Source organism: Euwallacea fornicatus, chromosome 37, assembly GCF_040115645.1.
Source record: "Euwallacea fornicatus isolate EFF26 chromosome 37, ASM4011564v1, whole genome shotgun sequence".
NCBI lineage: Eukaryota > Metazoa > Arthropoda > Insecta > Coleoptera > Curculionidae > Euwallacea > Euwallacea fornicatus.
Window position 1 is genome coordinate 222410 of NC_089577.1, and position 15256 is coordinate 237665.

The 15256-nt window shown below is 38.6% G+C and overlaps 5 protein-coding genes across 11 annotated transcripts; 3 read left to right on the forward strand and 2 right to left on the reverse strand.

Moving 5' to 3' along the window:
* Positions 1-66: 66 nt before the first annotated feature.
* HDAC1 (histone deacetylase 1) lies at positions 67-4161 on the reverse strand. 2 transcript variants are annotated; one of them, XM_066300859.1, is made up of 8 exons: positions 3746-4161; positions 3325-3437; positions 2811-3267; positions 2610-2761; positions 2436-2555; positions 1878-2382; positions 1611-1663; positions 67-1380 (listed from the first exon to the last, which is right to left on the reverse strand). In XM_066300859.1, exons 1-7 carry the CDS (start codon positions 3792-3794, stop codon positions 1638-1640), a joined length of 1422 nt encoding a protein of 473 aa, XP_066156956.1. In that variant the 5' UTR covers positions 3795-4161; the 3' UTR covers positions 67-1380; positions 1611-1637. The 2 variants fall into 2 exon arrangements, with proteins under 2 accessions (XP_066156956.1, XP_066156955.1); XM_066300858.1 differs by lacking the exon at positions 1611-1663.
* Positions 4162-4373: 212 nt separating this feature from the next.
* On the forward strand, positions 4374-8045 carry DNAlig1 (DNA ligase 1). Of its 2 annotated transcripts, XM_066300834.1 has the most exons (15): positions 4374-4522; positions 4577-4633; positions 4786-4848; positions 4902-4933; positions 4987-5107; positions 5170-5318; positions 5371-5467; positions 5523-5695; positions 5744-5967; positions 6023-6291; positions 6342-6466; positions 6683-6963; positions 7019-7235; positions 7284-7519; positions 7574-8045. In XM_066300834.1, exons 1-15 carry the CDS (start codon positions 4503-4505, stop codon positions 7949-7951), a joined length of 2442 nt encoding a protein of 813 aa, XP_066156931.1. In that variant the 5' UTR covers positions 4374-4502; the 3' UTR covers positions 7952-8045. The 2 variants fall into 2 exon arrangements, with proteins under 2 accessions (XP_066156931.1, XP_066156930.1); XM_066300833.1 differs by having other exon boundaries at positions 4420-4522; positions 4577-4848.
* hig (hikaru genki) lies at positions 7978-10353 on the reverse strand. Of its 4 annotated transcripts, XM_066300849.1 has the most exons (10): positions 10213-10353; positions 9957-10163; positions 9810-9901; positions 9595-9757; positions 9373-9546; positions 9184-9318; positions 8965-9108; positions 8588-8809; positions 8345-8536; positions 7978-8294 (listed from the first exon to the last, which is right to left on the reverse strand). In XM_066300849.1, exons 1-10 carry the CDS (start codon positions 10280-10282, stop codon positions 8092-8094), a joined length of 1602 nt encoding a protein of 533 aa, XP_066156946.1. In that variant the 5' UTR covers positions 10283-10353; the 3' UTR covers positions 7978-8091. The 4 variants fall into 4 exon arrangements, with proteins under 4 accessions (XP_066156946.1, XP_066156944.1, XP_066156945.1 ...); XM_066300847.1 differs by having other exon boundaries at positions 9184-9546; XM_066300848.1 differs by having other exon boundaries at positions 9373-9757.
* Positions 10354-11136: 783 nt separating this feature from the next.
* Reg-2 (Rhythmically expressed gene 2) lies at positions 11137-12557 on the forward strand. The gene is made up of 3 exons (XM_066300872.1): positions 11137-11354; positions 11401-11668; positions 11723-12557. The coding sequence occupies exons 1-3, from the start codon at positions 11137-11139 to the stop codon at positions 12020-12022; spliced, it is 786 nt and encodes a 261-aa protein (XP_066156969.1). The 3' UTR covers positions 12023-12557.
* Positions 12558-12676: 119 nt separating this feature from the next.
* Swt1 (Swt1 RNA endoribonuclease) lies at positions 12677-15072 on the forward strand. Of its 2 annotated transcripts, XM_066300842.1 has the most exons (8): positions 12677-13006; positions 13064-13383; positions 13442-13552; positions 13605-13739; positions 13789-13978; positions 14029-14418; positions 14481-14814; positions 14866-15072. In XM_066300842.1, exons 1-8 carry the CDS (start codon positions 12818-12820, stop codon positions 15021-15023), a joined length of 1827 nt encoding a protein of 608 aa, XP_066156939.1. In that variant the 5' UTR covers positions 12677-12817; the 3' UTR covers positions 15024-15072. The 2 variants fall into 2 exon arrangements, with proteins under 2 accessions (XP_066156939.1, XP_066156938.1); XM_066300841.1 differs by having other exon boundaries at positions 12678-13383.
* The last annotated feature ends 184 nt before the right edge of the window (positions 15073-15256 follow it).

The following is a 15256-nucleotide window of genomic DNA, read 5'->3' on the forward strand; positions in this document are numbered from 1 at the left end:
CAAAGCACGCTTGTCTGGCAATTTACGATGGAATAATGGTATTGGGAAACAATAAAAACAATAAGATATTTTATCATTTTATCTATTAGTCTAAATTCCTGAACAGAATTAGCGCACCGCTAAAAATATGCCACGATTTTGATATTAAATAAATTGTGAACCAGTTATGTGATTTTAGTGACTTTTGTGTTTAATTATAGGCGCATACTTTAAGAATCCCATCATGTACTTAAATTTTTGGCAAAAGTCCATTATCATTGTGATTGTCAACGTACTACATGCACATACTATGCAAGTAACAGTAAAACCTTTCAGGTTCAATTCTTGAAACCAGGATCAATAAACAATGAGCAGTATATTATAGATCCATGTAACTACACATAACAAATTTGCTTGCAAACAGTTTCTACATGCTGTTTAGTATATCTGCCAATGTTGTATGATTCGGGGTAATAATACAATTTTTGTCAAGAAAAATACACTAATATAAATTCCTTATAAATTAAGCAATAGTTAATGTTATTAATTACTTAAATACCAATTTTAATATTTAAAGCGTAAAATTACATTACAATCTAATAACGCCATGAGGTACATGCAATGTCTTGCTCAGTTGTTACGCATAAAAACATTTTTTACGTCTGGACTAAATGGTGAACGTGAAATAAAGTTGTTTACCATAAATTTTAAAAATCAAATAGGTTTATATAAAAAAAAAAGTTAATTTTACTTACATATATATAACTCCTGTAACATCAACGATACAAAAGAGAACCAATAAACATTTCTTTTGGAATAATCCACAGAGTGCTTCAAACTTGTGGAGAAAATTGATATGGTTGATTGGCCCTATATGCAATGAGATTACAAGCTTTCGCCAAAACTGCGACAATACAATGTTATATATAAAAAATTGACTTAAATTTAAATTGAAAAAACATCAAAATTGGACTATCGGTTTAATAGCTAGTTAACGTTAAAATTGTAGAACGTTTTTGGTGATGCCATAATTTTGCTCAGGAATACATTTGAAAGAAAAAAGAACAATCAGGAATTACAAAAGTATAATGGAACAATGCTACACATAGACTCCTCTTGCACATAAATAAAAACTTACAATCTAACAATATGTACACGAAAACCTTGATTTTGGAACCAAAAAAAAAAAAAAAAAAACGTACCGTATTTACAACAATAATACTGCACTTGGGAAATTGACGAAATGTCTGTCTAAGCTGACCCAAACGTTGCAATTATTTATCTGAAACTTTTGGACAATGTGTTTCTAGGGGTTTCGGAATCAAAATATGGGAAGAAATTGGCCCGTTCATCCAGTATCAGTAGTTGTGTCATCGGAACTGGTTTTCGAACTCTCTTCACCTTGATAAAAACAAAAAAAATTAAAATCATGTTTTGCTAGAAAAGTCAAACATGCTCTTTCAATTGACTTTTTTCTCTACAGTCATGCCAATCTACACCACTAACGAAAGAGGCCAAAGTACTCAGATACAAACTACTCCTGTCTACTTTGAGTTAAATAAATTCTCCCGAAGAGAATTGAAGACACTGATATTTCACCAAAACTACTTCCCCGCAAGCAAGATACACACCTAGAAAAAAGCCGGATCGTTATTTTCTCATCTACTTTCTTGCTCGACCGGCGCTGGAAAAAAAGGATTTTCGTAAAAACATAATTCATCTCATTTTTAATCTTCAGTCAAACAAATTTTGGTGTTCACTAGTAATACTCTTATAACGCGGCTCCTATACCAGATAAAACTAGTCATGATTGGGACGCGCTGAAGCCGACGCGAAAACTGAAGACAACGCTGGCCAACTGCGAACCTCACACCTCAATTTCATTGTCTTATACTCACTTTTCTCTTTGACGTCTTCCTTTGGCTTCTCCTCAACATCTTTGGTCTCCGCGTTCTTCTCTAAACGAGGCCTCTTCCTTCCCTTGTAGCTCCTATTATCCCTCCTCCCGCCCTCCCCTTCATCTTCACTGTCTGAAAATTCATTTTCGGGCACAATCCTCTTGTCCACGTCTTTTTGATGCAGTCTTTCATCTTTGTCCACTTTATCCTCATTGTCGCTCTCATCGTTGATGGCGTCTTCAGGAATGGCCTGCACTTGAACTCCAGGTGCATGAGGCAACATCCTCAAATTCTCAAACAGCCTAGTTTTTATTTTCTCTAGGTACTCAGGCGTATTCTGGTTGGCCATGTTGCTTGGGCTGATGTGCAGCTTGAAATCTGGGCCAAAGTACTCAAAATAATCGTTGTAAGGCAGCTCGTTAGCGATTTCCACCCCCAGAGCCACTGAGGTTTCGAAAGTCCAAGCTCTGGAGACATTTCGGATAGTGTATCCTCCACCACCAACCTTAATAATAAAATATATGTATTTTAATATCTAAAAATTAATTAATAAAATACCATCATAAATGGAAGGTTGTATTTCTTAACAAACTCCACACATTTCCCATGTCCTTTAACGGTCAAATTAAAACATCCCAGACGATCCCCTGTTAGTGAGTCAGCTCCACATTGCAATACCTACAACACCGATTTTCAAGAATTGTAGACCCTGATTTTTCATAGTTATATTACCACAGCACTAGGCTGGAAAGTCTCCATAACTTTGCTGATAATAGGCACAAAAATGCTCTCATAAGCCTCATCATCCATGCCATCCCTTAAAGGAATGTTCACTGCATAATACTTGCCTTTGCCTGCTCCAATATCTCTTAAATCTCCAGTACCTAAAAACACTCATTACCCCAAGAAAAACCTATAAACATTACGACATACCAGGAAAATATTCCCCATATTTGTGGAAAGACACAGTCATGACCCTATCAGTGGTGTAAAAAGCTTCTTCCACTCCATCTCCATGATGAACATCAATATCAATATAAAGCACCCGTTGGTGGTACTTGAGCAGCTCCAAAATCCCCAAGACAATGTCGTTAACGTAACAAAATCCAGATGCTTCAGATTTTTTGGCATGATGTAGGCCTCCGCCCCAGTTAATACAGATTTCCGAGGCTTGTTTGTTGAGTTTAACAGCTGCAGCTACTGAACCCCCTGCAGAGAGCTGGCAGAACTCATACAAGCCATCAAATACAGGACAATCTTCCCCGACATTGAAGCGTTGCATTTGCTTGTTGTACTCTGCCATATTATCAGGTCGAATTGACCTCAAGAATCTTATGTAGTCATCGGAGTGGAACTTTGTCATTTCTTCGGCAGTAGCTTTATGAGGCCTCTATTCAATGATTGTCGATTATTGAATTATCGAATTGAAAAAATTAAAATATGTTACATAAATCTCCATTTTGCGGTAAAGACCGTAGTTTAGGAGCAAATTGTGAGTCATACGAATTCTGTGAGGCTTCATGGGGTGCCCCTGTCCATAGTAGTAATTCCCTATATCACCTGTAAATTTAAAAAACTTTCAGTAGACTCATGAAAAATGGTGGAACGGCCACCGTTTGTAGCATCATCCTTTCCCCACAACCAATCAGATTCGGAGAAAACGACGGCAGTATGCCAGTCGACTGTGTTCGTCCGCCATTATGGTTTCGAAAACCGTAATTCATCGCGTATTAGCAAAAAAGACGGCATTTACAGGTTGCGGGAGTTGAAAAGAGTACCAACATTACGGGTTTTATTAGTATAGGCAATGAGTTATGCAGTTACGGGCATTTTTGGGGGCCAAAGTAATTAAAACAGTAATTACTTACTATCGTAATAATAGCACACTCTCTTGCGGCTGTGAGGTTGTGTAGCCATTTTTGTAAGAAATTTACACTAAAAACGTCTTAAAACACGTTAATTTAAACAATCAAAATCTTTATGAGGTTATTCACTGTGCACTCGTCTTACACGAAACGGGACAAAATGGAAGTGAAGATTTTGGGGGGTGGGGGTGCGTTTGGCTGTCGTGTGGAGGGGGATGTTACGGAAAGTTTAAGGAAAATATCCGATAAACCATATTTTTCCCAAATTGGGAAGCGAGCCAATAGGTGGTTACGAATAGCAACAACTGAAAATATGAAATAACTTTAATAATGAGGGAAAAATTGAATAAATTGAAAATAATTGAAAAAATGCAGGCAGCCTACTTTACACGTGCGCATCTACGGTTGCTACAACTAGCGCGACATTGCCAATTTCATTCAAAAATATTCCCACTAGCTAACGAATAGCTTCCACTTTGATTTAATCATTGTTTTAAAGCTTACTCAGTACAATATTTAAAGTAAAATATGTTACTTTCACTTAGGTCGTCAAAATATTCTATTATTTTTGTGTGTAAATAAGTTTTTTTGAGTAAAGGATAATTTTTTATTCTTAAATGTTTGACCTTTTAAGCGATGCGACAACACAGTGAAGCTGGCGTTAAAATTCATAACCCTACATAAATATATTGTTTTGCCGCTTAAAAAGCAAATTCTTTTGTAGATAATTTCAACGTTTTAATACTTGAATCGGAGAATTATGTCCCAAAAAAGCATCACGTAAGTGAAACTTTACATTCAACTAAATTTTATAATAAAATCGGTGTTTTACAGCTCATTTTTCAAGCCCAAAAGTTCTCTCGACAACTGCAGTTCCAATGCTGAAAACGGGTACGTAGTTTGCTAATAAACATGCAAAATATCCGTAGATTCGTATCAATAGTTAGATTCTCCTCTGAGATAAATTTCTTGTGGGTCAATATTTCTTCAAATATTCCTTGTCATAGTGGCAGTAACATTGTGTTTAAAAAATATCTATACAGTTCACCGAAGCAACCAAAAAGATCCCGACAATTATCCAGTAGTGAAGATGAAGTTGCAGAAGTGTAAGTTCACTTGAATATAACTTATAAGCTCTCATGGTATGTATTTATTGTAGGACAAAAAAAAGCAGGAAATCTGCAGAGAAAGGTATAGTTTGTGCATATTTGTAACATGCACATTTTCAAGATTTAATGTTTTAGTGGCACAATTAAAGTCTCCTAAAAACGAAGGTAAGTCGCCGATCATAAAGACAGAAAATGGTGATGTCTGCAAAAAAAGGAGGTCACGACGTATATCTAGCAGTGAGGATGAAAGCAAGATGTAAGTTCATTTTCCTTTTGGGGTTGATTTAATGCATATTTTAATATTACCTTATGTTTCAGCCCAAGCCCAGTTAAAAATAAAAAAAAAGAAAAACCTACTAAAACAGATGAAAATCCATCACCAAATAAACTTCTAAAATCTGAGAATAATGAAAATGACACTGTGTTAGAGGAGAGACATAATAGGACTGAAAAAAAGGTTATTTTTGGTATGCTAAATGTCTTTGTTAATTTTCCTGTTTCAAGCTGAAATGTTTAAAGGAAAATCTTCAGAAGGCATTGGGCAGAAACAGAGCTATAACCCAAAATCCTCTAAGTATGACCCAATCAAAGATGCCACTTGGAAGAAAAGTGAAAAGTAAGTTTTATATATTCATTAATTCCAAAAATTATCACTTTTTAAACCTGCCTAGTGTACCATACAGTGCCTTGGCAAGAACCTTGGAAATCATAGAAGAAGTTTCAGCAAGACTAAAAATGATTGAAATTTTAAGCAACTTTTTCCGATCAGTAATTGTTCTGACTCCTGAAGACTTACTCCCCAGCATCTATTTGTGTTTAAACAAAATAGCTCCAGCTTACAAAGGTCTACTGACTCAATTTTTGTGTCTTTAATTCATTTCATATTTCTCAGGAATTGAGTTGGGTGTAGCAGAAACAAGCCTCATGAAAGCCATTGCACAATCCACTGGGAGAACTGTGAATCAAATTAAAAGTGATGCTCAGCAAAGTGGTGACTTGGGCATTGTTGCTGAGCAATCCAAATCCAACCAGAGAATGATTTTTAAGCCTGCCAGATTGACCGTTAAAGGGGTTTTCAATAAGCTTAAAGAAATTGCTCAGATGACGGGACATGCTGTAAATTTCTTTGTAATGTTTCTTTAATATTTTTAGGTAAAAGAATTCATTTTAGTCCCAGACGAAGAAAGTGGAAAAAATCCAATCAATGTTTGTCGCCTGTCAAGGCTCTGAAGCTCGCTTCCTCATCCGTTCTCTCCATGGAAAGCTACGCATTGGATTAGCTGAGCAATCAGCACTACAAGCTCTCGCCTTGGCCTGCGCGATGACTCCGCCCAATCAGGACTATCCTCCCAAGGAATTGGACGCCTCTAAAGGTCGATCTGCAGAAGGTTTCAAGGCTGACGTTGACCGGATGGCGTTGATATTAAAGACCGCCTATTGGTCAGTTGCCAAGTTATTATGAAAATCTTAATTTGGCAGAAACTTTGCAGTGAATGCCCCAATTATGAGATGATCATTCCGGTACTGTTGCAAGAGGGAATTGACATGTTACCAGAGAAGTGCAAGTTGACGCCTGGGATTCCTTTGAAACCGATGTTGGCGCATCCCACGAAAGGTGGGGTCTTTAAAGTAAAGTTACGAAAATAAAATTTCGTTCGCCTCTAATAAAATATGAATTACTTTCCTTGTAACCGTAAAGTTTTAAAGGCATTTGGTAAAGATGTCTTCAGCTTCAGCAGACAACCACTTGCTTACTTGTTATTTTGTTAACTTAGAAGAAATTTATTCTTACCACATCGCCGCTTTTCTTATCAATAATTCATAATTCTAGGCGTTCAGGAAGTTTTGCAACGTTTCGAGGGCATGACCTTTACTTGCGAATGGAAGTATGACGGCGAAAGGGCCCAAATCCACATTCACAAAAAGGATATTTCAATATTCAGTCGTAATCAGGAAAACAATACCTCAAAATACCCGGATATTATTTCGCGATTGGATAAATGCATGTCAGAAAGTGTGGATTCGTGCATCTTGGACTGCGAAGCAGTGGCATGGGATCGGGAAAAGCGGCAAATTTTGCCATTCCAAATATTGAGTACCAGGAAAAGAAAGGTAATTTTTTATTAATCCAATTCTTATCTGGAGATTATGGCTGACAGTGATTTAGGACGCTAATGAATCGGATATAAAAGTACAAGTTTGCGTGTTTATGTTCGATTTACTGTATCTCAACGGAGAACCACTAATAAAAAGGCCCTTTAAAGAGCGTAGAGAACTACTCAAAGAACATTTTAAAGAGCAAGAGGGTGAATGGCTTTTTGCCAAGTGCCTAGACACAACTAAAATGGAGGAAGTGCAGGAATTTCTGGAAGAAAGCGTTAAAGGTTTCCTTATAAATTTAAAAAGTTTTTTATAATAATTTGGAATTTTAGGTAACTGTGAGGGTCTCATGGTCAAAACCCTGGAACAGGATTCGAGTTACGAAATAGCCAAGAGATCTCGAAAATGGCTGAAACTGAAAAAAGACTATTTAGAGGGGGTGGGGGATACACTGGATGTGGTTGTTATAGGGGGTTATTTGGGAAAAGGGAAAAGGACCGGCACTTACGGGGGATTTTTACTCGCCTGCTATGATAAAGAATGTGATGAGTATCAGAGTATTTGCAAGGTAATTTTGCTCTTAAAAGTTAATTTAGATGAACAACAATATTTTATTTTTTAGATTGGTACAGGATTTAGCGACGAAGACTTGCAAACACACACGGAATTCTTCAAAAACCAAGTGATTTCCACCGCTAAGGTCTACTACAGATATGACAGCTCCTTAGAGCCCGATCATTGGTTCGAACCAGTTCAAGTGTGGGAAATTAAATGCGCCGATTTGTCTTTGTCTCCGGTGCACAGAGCAGCTTTAGGGATCGTCGACCCGGAAAAGGGAATTTCCTTGAGATTCCCTAGATTCATCCGCATAAGGGAAGATAAAGGAGTAGAAAATGCCACCTCCGCCCAGCAAGTGGCTTCCATGTACTCCAATCAGGACCAAGTGAAGAACCAACAATCTGAGAGCGGAGGTAAGTTTGCTGATGAGGATTTTTATTAATAGTGATTTAAGTGAGTGAATGCCAGTGAAAATTAAAGGTTTATTCGGTAACAGTTTGTTTTATGTAGTAATATAAACAAATGCTTAATGAAAATATTCACCGTCTGATTTCGTTCGAAATTTTATTGCTTGTTTGCAAACTAAATTTGGTCGTAACTAGTGCAGTTTGGAAGCGCCGCGTTCCATTTTCCATCAGAGAGACACTTCAACCTTTCCTCGTCCATTTTTAATTCAAAGCCAGGATTGCACGTGATTTGAAGTATATCGCCTGGCTCGTAAGCGAACTTAATAGGGGCCACAGTTCCGTTTTCAGGATTTCCCATATACGGACATCTCGGTTTACCTTATTAAAAAACATATAATTGAAGTTCACAGGGTATTTCTACTACTCACAAAAGGGAGGAGGGTGGCTCCAAAATCCCATCTCGGTGCATATAATGCTAGCTTCCCCCTCAAGAAGATGGGCGCCCTTGCAGGCAAACTGCACCAAACTTCCAACGGCGTAGCGTCCTCCGTCCATTCCTGGGCTTTCTGATTGTATCAAATGACCGTTAATCGGTAAAAGTGGTGGGGGACACTGCACCGCTAAAGAAAATCAAGTCATTTTAAGGCAGTTTTTAAACTCAATTTACTCACGAACACATTTCGGAAATTTTCCACTCCAATTGCCGGACATTAGACACTCAATTGCAGGGGAACCGGTCATTTTGTAGCCCCACGCGCAACTAAATACGGCCCTGCCATCTACCGAGTTGTTGTGTTCTTCCAGCTGCAGATGGGGCTCTGGTAGAGCCGCGGGGGAGTTCAATGGGGGGCATTTAATAGGAGCACATTTTGGCACCGGATATGACCATTTACCTTCAGTGGATAAAGGCGAAAGTATTATTTGATGTTAATACTCGTTTGCTTATGTTATGTTCTGATCAAAATGATGACTGTATTTGCGTTTTTGTGGTTAGGTAGAAAGTTATTTTTTTCACGCATTGATACAATTACGTTACTTGTTATCTTACCGGAAGCCTGACATGTCAAATTTGGCGATCCGCTAACGTAGTATCCAAGGGGACATTGAAAAGTGGCGCTATGTCCCAAACGAGTCCCCTCCACCCTCACGGTCAAATGTTGTCCGCTTACTTTGATAGGTTCACAGGTAATAGCTGAAACAATTTAAAACAGTTGTCAAAGTGACAGCTCAGCTTTAAGTCAAATGAACTCTCCAATATAGAACTTACAGGCCACATGCAGAATTATACTGTTGGTGGTTCCTCTAGGCGAAGCGCAGGTGAAAGTACCGGAGTCTTGGGGTTTTGCATAATAAATTGACAGGCGGTATTTCCAGTCTCTATCTTCTGGGGCCATGGCCCACCCTAATGATGACGTAAAGATACGAGAAAACTGTCGGAAGACCAGATAAATCTTACCAGTGAGGTATTGCCCCAAAGGGGTGGTCCAAGTCCAGTCGGGCGAACCCGTTCTGCGGGGACAGAGACACTCGAAATGGAGCGTGGAACCAGGGAAAACTGCCAGTTCGCCCCCAGGTTCAACGCTAGCGGAGCCTGAGGGGATTTTCACCAAGATGGTGGGGGGAGAGTCATCTGAAACGCAGTGAAATGAAATTGTCGATGACGCTGCAAACAGAATACCTGTGAAATTTCTTAACAAACTGGTGGGTACGCAACTGGGTAGCCTCGTAGTCCATTCACCATTGTGGCACTTGGGGCTGGTGGGGCCCACTAGCTTGTAGAGTCCCATTTCCTTGCAGCGCACCTGCAGCTGGGAACCATGCGGAAAAGCTATGCCTGGATTCTGCAAGAAAGTCAAATTCAAAAATTAACCATTTCAGTTTTCAAGAACTTACATGAATTGTTATATTTTTGAAGGTGACCAGGAGGTGCTTCCCAATATACTCCAATTTGCAATTTTTGAATAATGGCTGGAACTTTCCATTATCTAAGAAACGAAGGAAAATTTCAATGTTTTTTTAGTAAAAAGTAGTAAAAACAACCTTGCTCGTTAGCACACAAAGGTCCCACCCACTGTCCTCCGATGCACTTAATTTTGCACAGCCTTTTCTCCCCCAAAGGCCCGATCGACCCTGAAAACTTAACCTCCCTCACGTGCGAATACTCCTTTCTGATCTTCATCTCCCCTTTGTCGGTGTGAGTGCCATTTAGGGCGAAATGGGGCGGCAGGCAGGAATCTGAGGTCAAATCTAAGCAGCATCTGTAGTCGAAAATGCAATAACTGAAAGTTATGTTTACCTTCTTGTAAGTCTTTCCCTGAAGCAGCGTAAGCAGTCAGCAGCAAAATGAGACGAAAAATGTGTCCCATTGTGCGTTGATTGAAGCGGGCATGCTGGGGTTAAGCTGAGTCTAGGAAGCACCCCGTAAGAACTGCATTTTATGCAAAAATAGTGGAGAATGTGCGTTGATTTTCGCCATAAACAACTGGGGAATTGGGGCTTTTAGTCCGGGAGTTAAAGCCAGATTTTGCACCCCTAAAATTGCACTAGGCGTTTTTCAGAGGGGGTCCTTCTTGAGATTTCCACAAATGAAATTTGCAATAAATAAGGAAAGAAGTGTGCCCCGTTCAATAAGAAAATCTCTATAAATGTGTGTGTTTTTTTTTCTTGGAAGGGGCATGATTTTTCCTTCATTTCCGAGCAGGCATATTATGTAGGCAACACCTTCTATGCGGATTCCTCAATGGTTTTTCTGTTGCATGTTCAGCTGCAGGTTGCGTATGACTGCTTTTGATCCCTTACTAAAAATGGCCTTGGCGCATGTCCGGAAAGGGGGAGCGCAGCAAAATCCCTATGCCCAACCAAATCGACTGTTATTAAGGAAATAAGACCCCTTTACAAGGAGACTCAACGCCACACAAGACTATAAATCAGTCGTTCGTTTCCTTGTTCCTTTTGCTACCCATTACCACTGTTTGTTCAAAAATTCGCTTTTAATGAGATAAGTACTCTCGCCTTGAAAAAGTGCCGAGAACTAATTAGCTCTCACTAATGTTGTTTGTGCTCGGTATGTGTAAATATGTTCTTATCCACATGGCCTGGTAAACAGCGGCTACGTCACGCGTTCTAAATAACCTTTGGAGCTCCAGGCGGTCATTATGTTGTTCAAGCATCCGTGTGCTGGTGACAATATTGTGCAGTTTTGGTCTCAAATTAAGCTCAAATGAATCTGAACTCTATACGCCTGGTGACGTTTGACGTTACCGGGACACTTCTCAAACTACGCACGGCCCCTGCGCAACAATACGGGGAAATCGGCGCCATGTACGGCGTGGTCGCCGACGATTACGTTCTGAGCAGAAACTTCAAAGAGCAGTGGCGGCGCATGAATCTCGAACACCCGAATTTCGGCCTCAAGACTGGACTTGGTTGGGAGAATTGGTAAGAAAGAGCGTATTTTGGTTACTTTGTATTGAACTGAATTTAGGTGGAAAACGGTGGTGAGGGAGACTTTCAAATCCTCAAAATTCCGCTTCGATGAAAGTAAACTGGAAAAAATCGCTTGTCACTTGTTGGAGATGTATAAAACTACCGCCTGCTGGCAGCATGCCTATGGAGTTCCAGGGATTTTGACTTACATACGAAGTAAAAAAATCGTTATGGGGGTGGTGAGCAATTTCGATCCGAGGCTGGAAGCTATCTTAATGAACACCAAGTTGAAACACTACTTCGAGTTTACAATAAACTCTTATGAGGTACTATAGCAGTCGTAATCACTTATTTCTCAAATTTTATGCGATACATCATAGGCGGGGGTGGAAAAGCCTGACAAGAAAATCTTCGATTTAGCCATGGAACGCGCGCGACTTCTCAACTTAAAACCCGATGAGTGCCTACATATTGGCGATAGGCCGGTCTTAGATTACCATGGGGCCAAAAACAGTGGCTGGAACGCTTTTCTTGTCACCGACCGAGACAACAAAGACTTGAAGGAGAAACATTCAGAGGTGGATTTGGCTCATTGCTTCGGGAGCGCCTATCAAATGCACGTGAATTTATTAAAGAAATCCGGTGATAAACTACCAACTCCCGAACAGGAACTTAACTGAATCTATATCTGGCCCACTCTGTACATAATTTAACACCGCCTCCGTAATTATCTTAAGTTTCAAGTTGCATTTTAAACATTCTGTGGGTGCATATAAGGTCCGCGAAAGGTTCCGAAGAAGGGAGTGATTCTCACTCCAACTCCATGCCTAATTAAGGTTGAAACTCAAATTAAAGGTATTCTGAAAACTTTCTGTAAAGAAGGTAATGAGTGCGATAAAGACGTAACTTATAAGCAATGTAACGTGTGTGACAAAGACAAGAAAGAGCTCTTAGAAGTTTTCGAACACCAAAGTTAATTGCACCATGTTGACGCAATTAAAGTTTCGTCTTAATTTACGTGAACACTTGAGGTTTTTGTGCCTTTCGCAACTGAAATTGGGATAGATTTGTACAAGATGACCTGAATCAAAAAGCTCATCTTTATTTAAATTATCTTTTTTTTTGTAAGTACTCCGGTAAGTATCTGGATTACATATTTTTCTATTATATTTAATGTTATGTATATTTATTAAAGTTGTTAATTAGGTTTTATCATTCCTTTATTTTTATTTACGTTTGTTATCTCCAAATTGATCTCTTATTTCTTGATCTTTTGGCGAATGGTTGGGTCTTCATAAATTTCCTAACAGCGCCATCTATGATGCTTACCTGTCTATATGAAATCGGTTAATTCCGCTGCGACGTTTTCATCAACATTTTGCGAGACGATCATAACCTCAGTCTTAAATGTTTGTTTGTCTTAAGCCAAATCAGTTTATTTAGTAATTATAAATCTACTTTCCTGCCATTAAACCATGTCAGAAAGATTTAAATCCAAGAAAAAAAGGCGTTGCGATGATACTCCTGGCTCACACAGTAGACGTTCTCGGTCCGTAACGTCATCCAAGATCCCCCTATTGCAGGGATCCAAAGTGGTCAAAAGCAGCAGTAAAAACATTGCTGCTAATCGTTTGCAAAAGCTTCAAAAATCTATAAGGGATGTTGTAAGAAGTCAATCGAGTGTAAAGCCTGCGACAAGTTTTGACATTGAGAGTTTTAAGCCATTCAAAGCTGGAAAGGGTGGAAGTTGTGGAAACAGTCAACTCAAGGATAAGTACAAATATGACGCTGGCTCAAGTAGATCGGAAACAAGCTGGGAATGGAGTGAAAATAAAGTATTGGCTGCTAAGAGAGGTTTTGCCAATGATAAGTTGAACCTGAATTGTATGAATACGAATGATAAAGGTGATAGTACAATTATTTCAATTGAAAGTACCCCGCCTAAGAATAAAGTGCTGCAAAAAAACTCAAATGAGAATGAAAGTAATGATGGCAGTATAATAGAAGTTGATGAGTGGCCCACTCCAACTAAATCTTTAAAGTAAATCTTCTAAAATCATAAAAAGATTATATTGAATTGTTTGATTCATTTTTTCTAGCTTTTCAGAGAACTTCATAGTAGTGTCTGAGTTGACCGACCATGAAAAATCTTTAGGCGACTTGTCTGATATTAGTTCCAAAACTCCAGTTAAAGAGGCACAATCCAGAAGGTCATATTTTTAGCGTCACAGAATCAAACCTTGAATTAATTTCTATTTAAAGGTCTAGGAACAGCTCTTCAGATAATGAAGTTTGCCCAAAGACATCCAACAATACTACCTTTAAAATCAACCCAATTTTCAATGCCAAAGTTTCTAAAACTAGCAGTCCAAATAAATGGAATAGTTTAACCAATAGGTGAGTTAAATTTTTTAGTTTTATGAGGCGCAATTAATTGAACATTCAGAATAGCTAAAATCAAAGATGGGAGATCCAGTTTTTCCTTAGTTGAAAATTGGATTGACAATACACAGCCTGCTGAGCTGAGAAATAATGACAGTGTTAGTGATTCATTGATGGTAAATTTAGATGAGACTTTAATGAATAAAACAGAGTTGCTCACTGAGCAAGTGGAAGACACCTCCATGGAGTGGGATGTATATTTTTAACAGAATTTTATGATCTTTTTCTTATGAAAGTTTTACAGACTAGTCCCAATATGCTACCACCAATGTTACTCCCTGGCAATGAATTCATTACGAGTGTAGTAGTTGATACAAATGTGTTCATGCACGATTTAACAGTAATAAGAGAGTTACTGGATTACAAAGTCTCGTCAGATCTTCACAAGCTTGTAATTTATATTCCATTTATGGTTCTCCAAGAATTAGACTATCACAAAGATCGTTCAGGGTCGCATCTAAAGTCTTTAGCCTTGGCAGCTCAGAAATTCATTAATAAGCTTTTAAGTGAGTCTGATTCTCGTATAGTGGGCCAGTCAGTAGGGGATGGTTGCTTGCAAATGGGCATTGGGAAGTCCCCTGATGATAAAATACTGGCCTGCTGTCTGCAAGCCAAAACCAAATTTGATTCTGTGGTAAGTTGCATTCTTCTTTCTATAGAAGTCGATAAAAAATTATCAAGGCATTATATTTGCAGATATTACTTAGCAATGATATTAATTTGCGCAATAAAGCTATAACAAATACCATCAAAGCCTACTCAAGCAAGGATTTTGTGAAAAAATTGAAATGTGGCAAATTTGCCAAAATAAAAGATAAATTACACTATTTGCTTTCTGAGATAATTATGCATTGCTGCCAAGAGGCTTATGGGGAGAATTGCAACAAGATGGAACCACTTAAAGGTGCCCCCTGGAGTTTTGATGAGTGTCTGAAGCGGCTTCTACGGTATTGGAGCCCGGTTTTTTGCATGTTGTTGCTGAAACAATGTTCCAAAACTGTTAAGGAGCTCCTCTTAATTTCAGAGAAAGGTGCGCTTTTGATGGTGTGCCACGGGTAAAGTTTATAGCTTTACGTTGCAGGCGGTGTGATGGATACAGACATAAAGCAGCTAAATAAGTTTAAAGAACTGCTGTTTTACCTACAAGACATTGAGGGGTTTGACCAAAAAGTGAAAAAGGCATGTGTGGAATTGGACGATATTTTTCAAGGCAATGATAACTCTTTAGATTTTTTATAAACTGTTTTCTATTAATATTGTAATAATAATAATATAGAGTTTTTTTTTATTTTTCCAAAAGGTTTATTTCAAAAATTATGCGCACCGGAGACTCGACTCATCGGTTTAACAAAGATCGACAAGTTTCTTGTCGCATCGGGCGAATGACAAAAAGAATTTCGGACACTAAAATGTCGAGATATTTTGGAAACCGTTTTCTCGCTGTTTGAAAGTTGGGTGTAAAGAAGAAGACA

What these genes read in the sequence shown, in the direction of transcription:
- HDAC1 (XM_066300858.1), bottom strand. Translation starts at nt 3,794, where the DNA reads ATGGCTACACAACCTCACAGCCGCAAGAGAGTGTGCTATTATTACGAT. An exon ending in AGTGTGCTATTATTACGATA is followed by an intron (nt 3,438 to 3,745) that starts GTAAGTAATTAC and finishes TTAAATTTACAG; the next exon opens with GTGATATAGGGAATTACTAC. An exon ending in ACAACCTTCCATTTATGATG is followed by an intron (nt 2,383 to 2,435) that starts GTATTTTATTAA and finishes TTTATTATTAAG; the next exon opens with GTTGGTGGTGGAGGATACAC.
- DNAlig1 (XM_066300833.1), top strand. Translation starts at nt 4,655, where the DNA reads ATGCAAAATATCCGTAGATTCGTATCAATAGTTAGATTCTCCTCTGAG. An exon ending in GAAGATGAAGTTGCAGAAGT is followed by an intron (nt 4,849 to 4,901) that starts GTAAGTTCACTT and finishes TATTTATTGTAG; the next exon opens with GACAAAAAAAAGCAGGAAAT. An exon ending in ATATTAAAGACCGCCTATTG is followed by an intron (nt 6,292 to 6,341) that starts GTCAGTTGCCAA and finishes GAAACTTTGCAG; the next exon opens with TGAATGCCCCAATTATGAGA.
- hig (XM_066300846.1), bottom strand. Translation starts at nt 10,282, where the DNA reads ATGGGACACATTTTTCGTCTCATTTTGCTGCTGACTGCTTACGCTGCT. An exon ending in TTTGTGTGCTAACGAGCAAG is followed by an intron (nt 9,902 to 9,956) that starts GTTGTTTTTACT and finishes TTCGTTTCTTAG; the next exon opens with ATAATGGAAAGTTCCAGCCA. An exon ending in AAAATTTCCGAAATGTGTTC is followed by an intron (nt 8,537 to 8,587) that starts GTGAGTAAATTG and finishes GATTTTCTTTAG; the next exon opens with CGGTGCAGTGTCCCCCACCA.
- Reg-2 (XM_066300872.1), top strand. Translation starts at nt 11,137, where the DNA reads ATGAATCTGAACTCTATACGCCTGGTGACGTTTGACGTTACCGGGACA. An exon ending in GGACTTGGTTGGGAGAATTG is followed by an intron (nt 11,355 to 11,400) that starts GTAAGAAAGAGC and finishes AACTGAATTTAG; the next exon opens with GTGGAAAACGGTGGTGAGGG. An exon ending in TTACAATAAACTCTTATGAG is followed by an intron (nt 11,669 to 11,722) that starts GTACTATAGCAG and finishes GATACATCATAG; the next exon opens with GCGGGGGTGGAAAAGCCTGA.
- Swt1 (XM_066300841.1), top strand. Translation starts at nt 12,818, where the DNA reads ATGTCAGAAAGATTTAAATCCAAGAAAAAAAGGCGTTGCGATGATACT. An exon ending in TGGAATAGTTTAACCAATAG is followed by an intron (nt 13,740 to 13,788) that starts GTGAGTTAAATT and finishes TTGAACATTCAG; the next exon opens with AATAGCTAAAATCAAAGATG. An exon ending in CCTCTTAATTTCAGAGAAAG is followed by an intron (nt 14,815 to 14,865) that starts GTGCGCTTTTGA and finishes TTTACGTTGCAG; the next exon opens with GCGGTGTGATGGATACAGAC.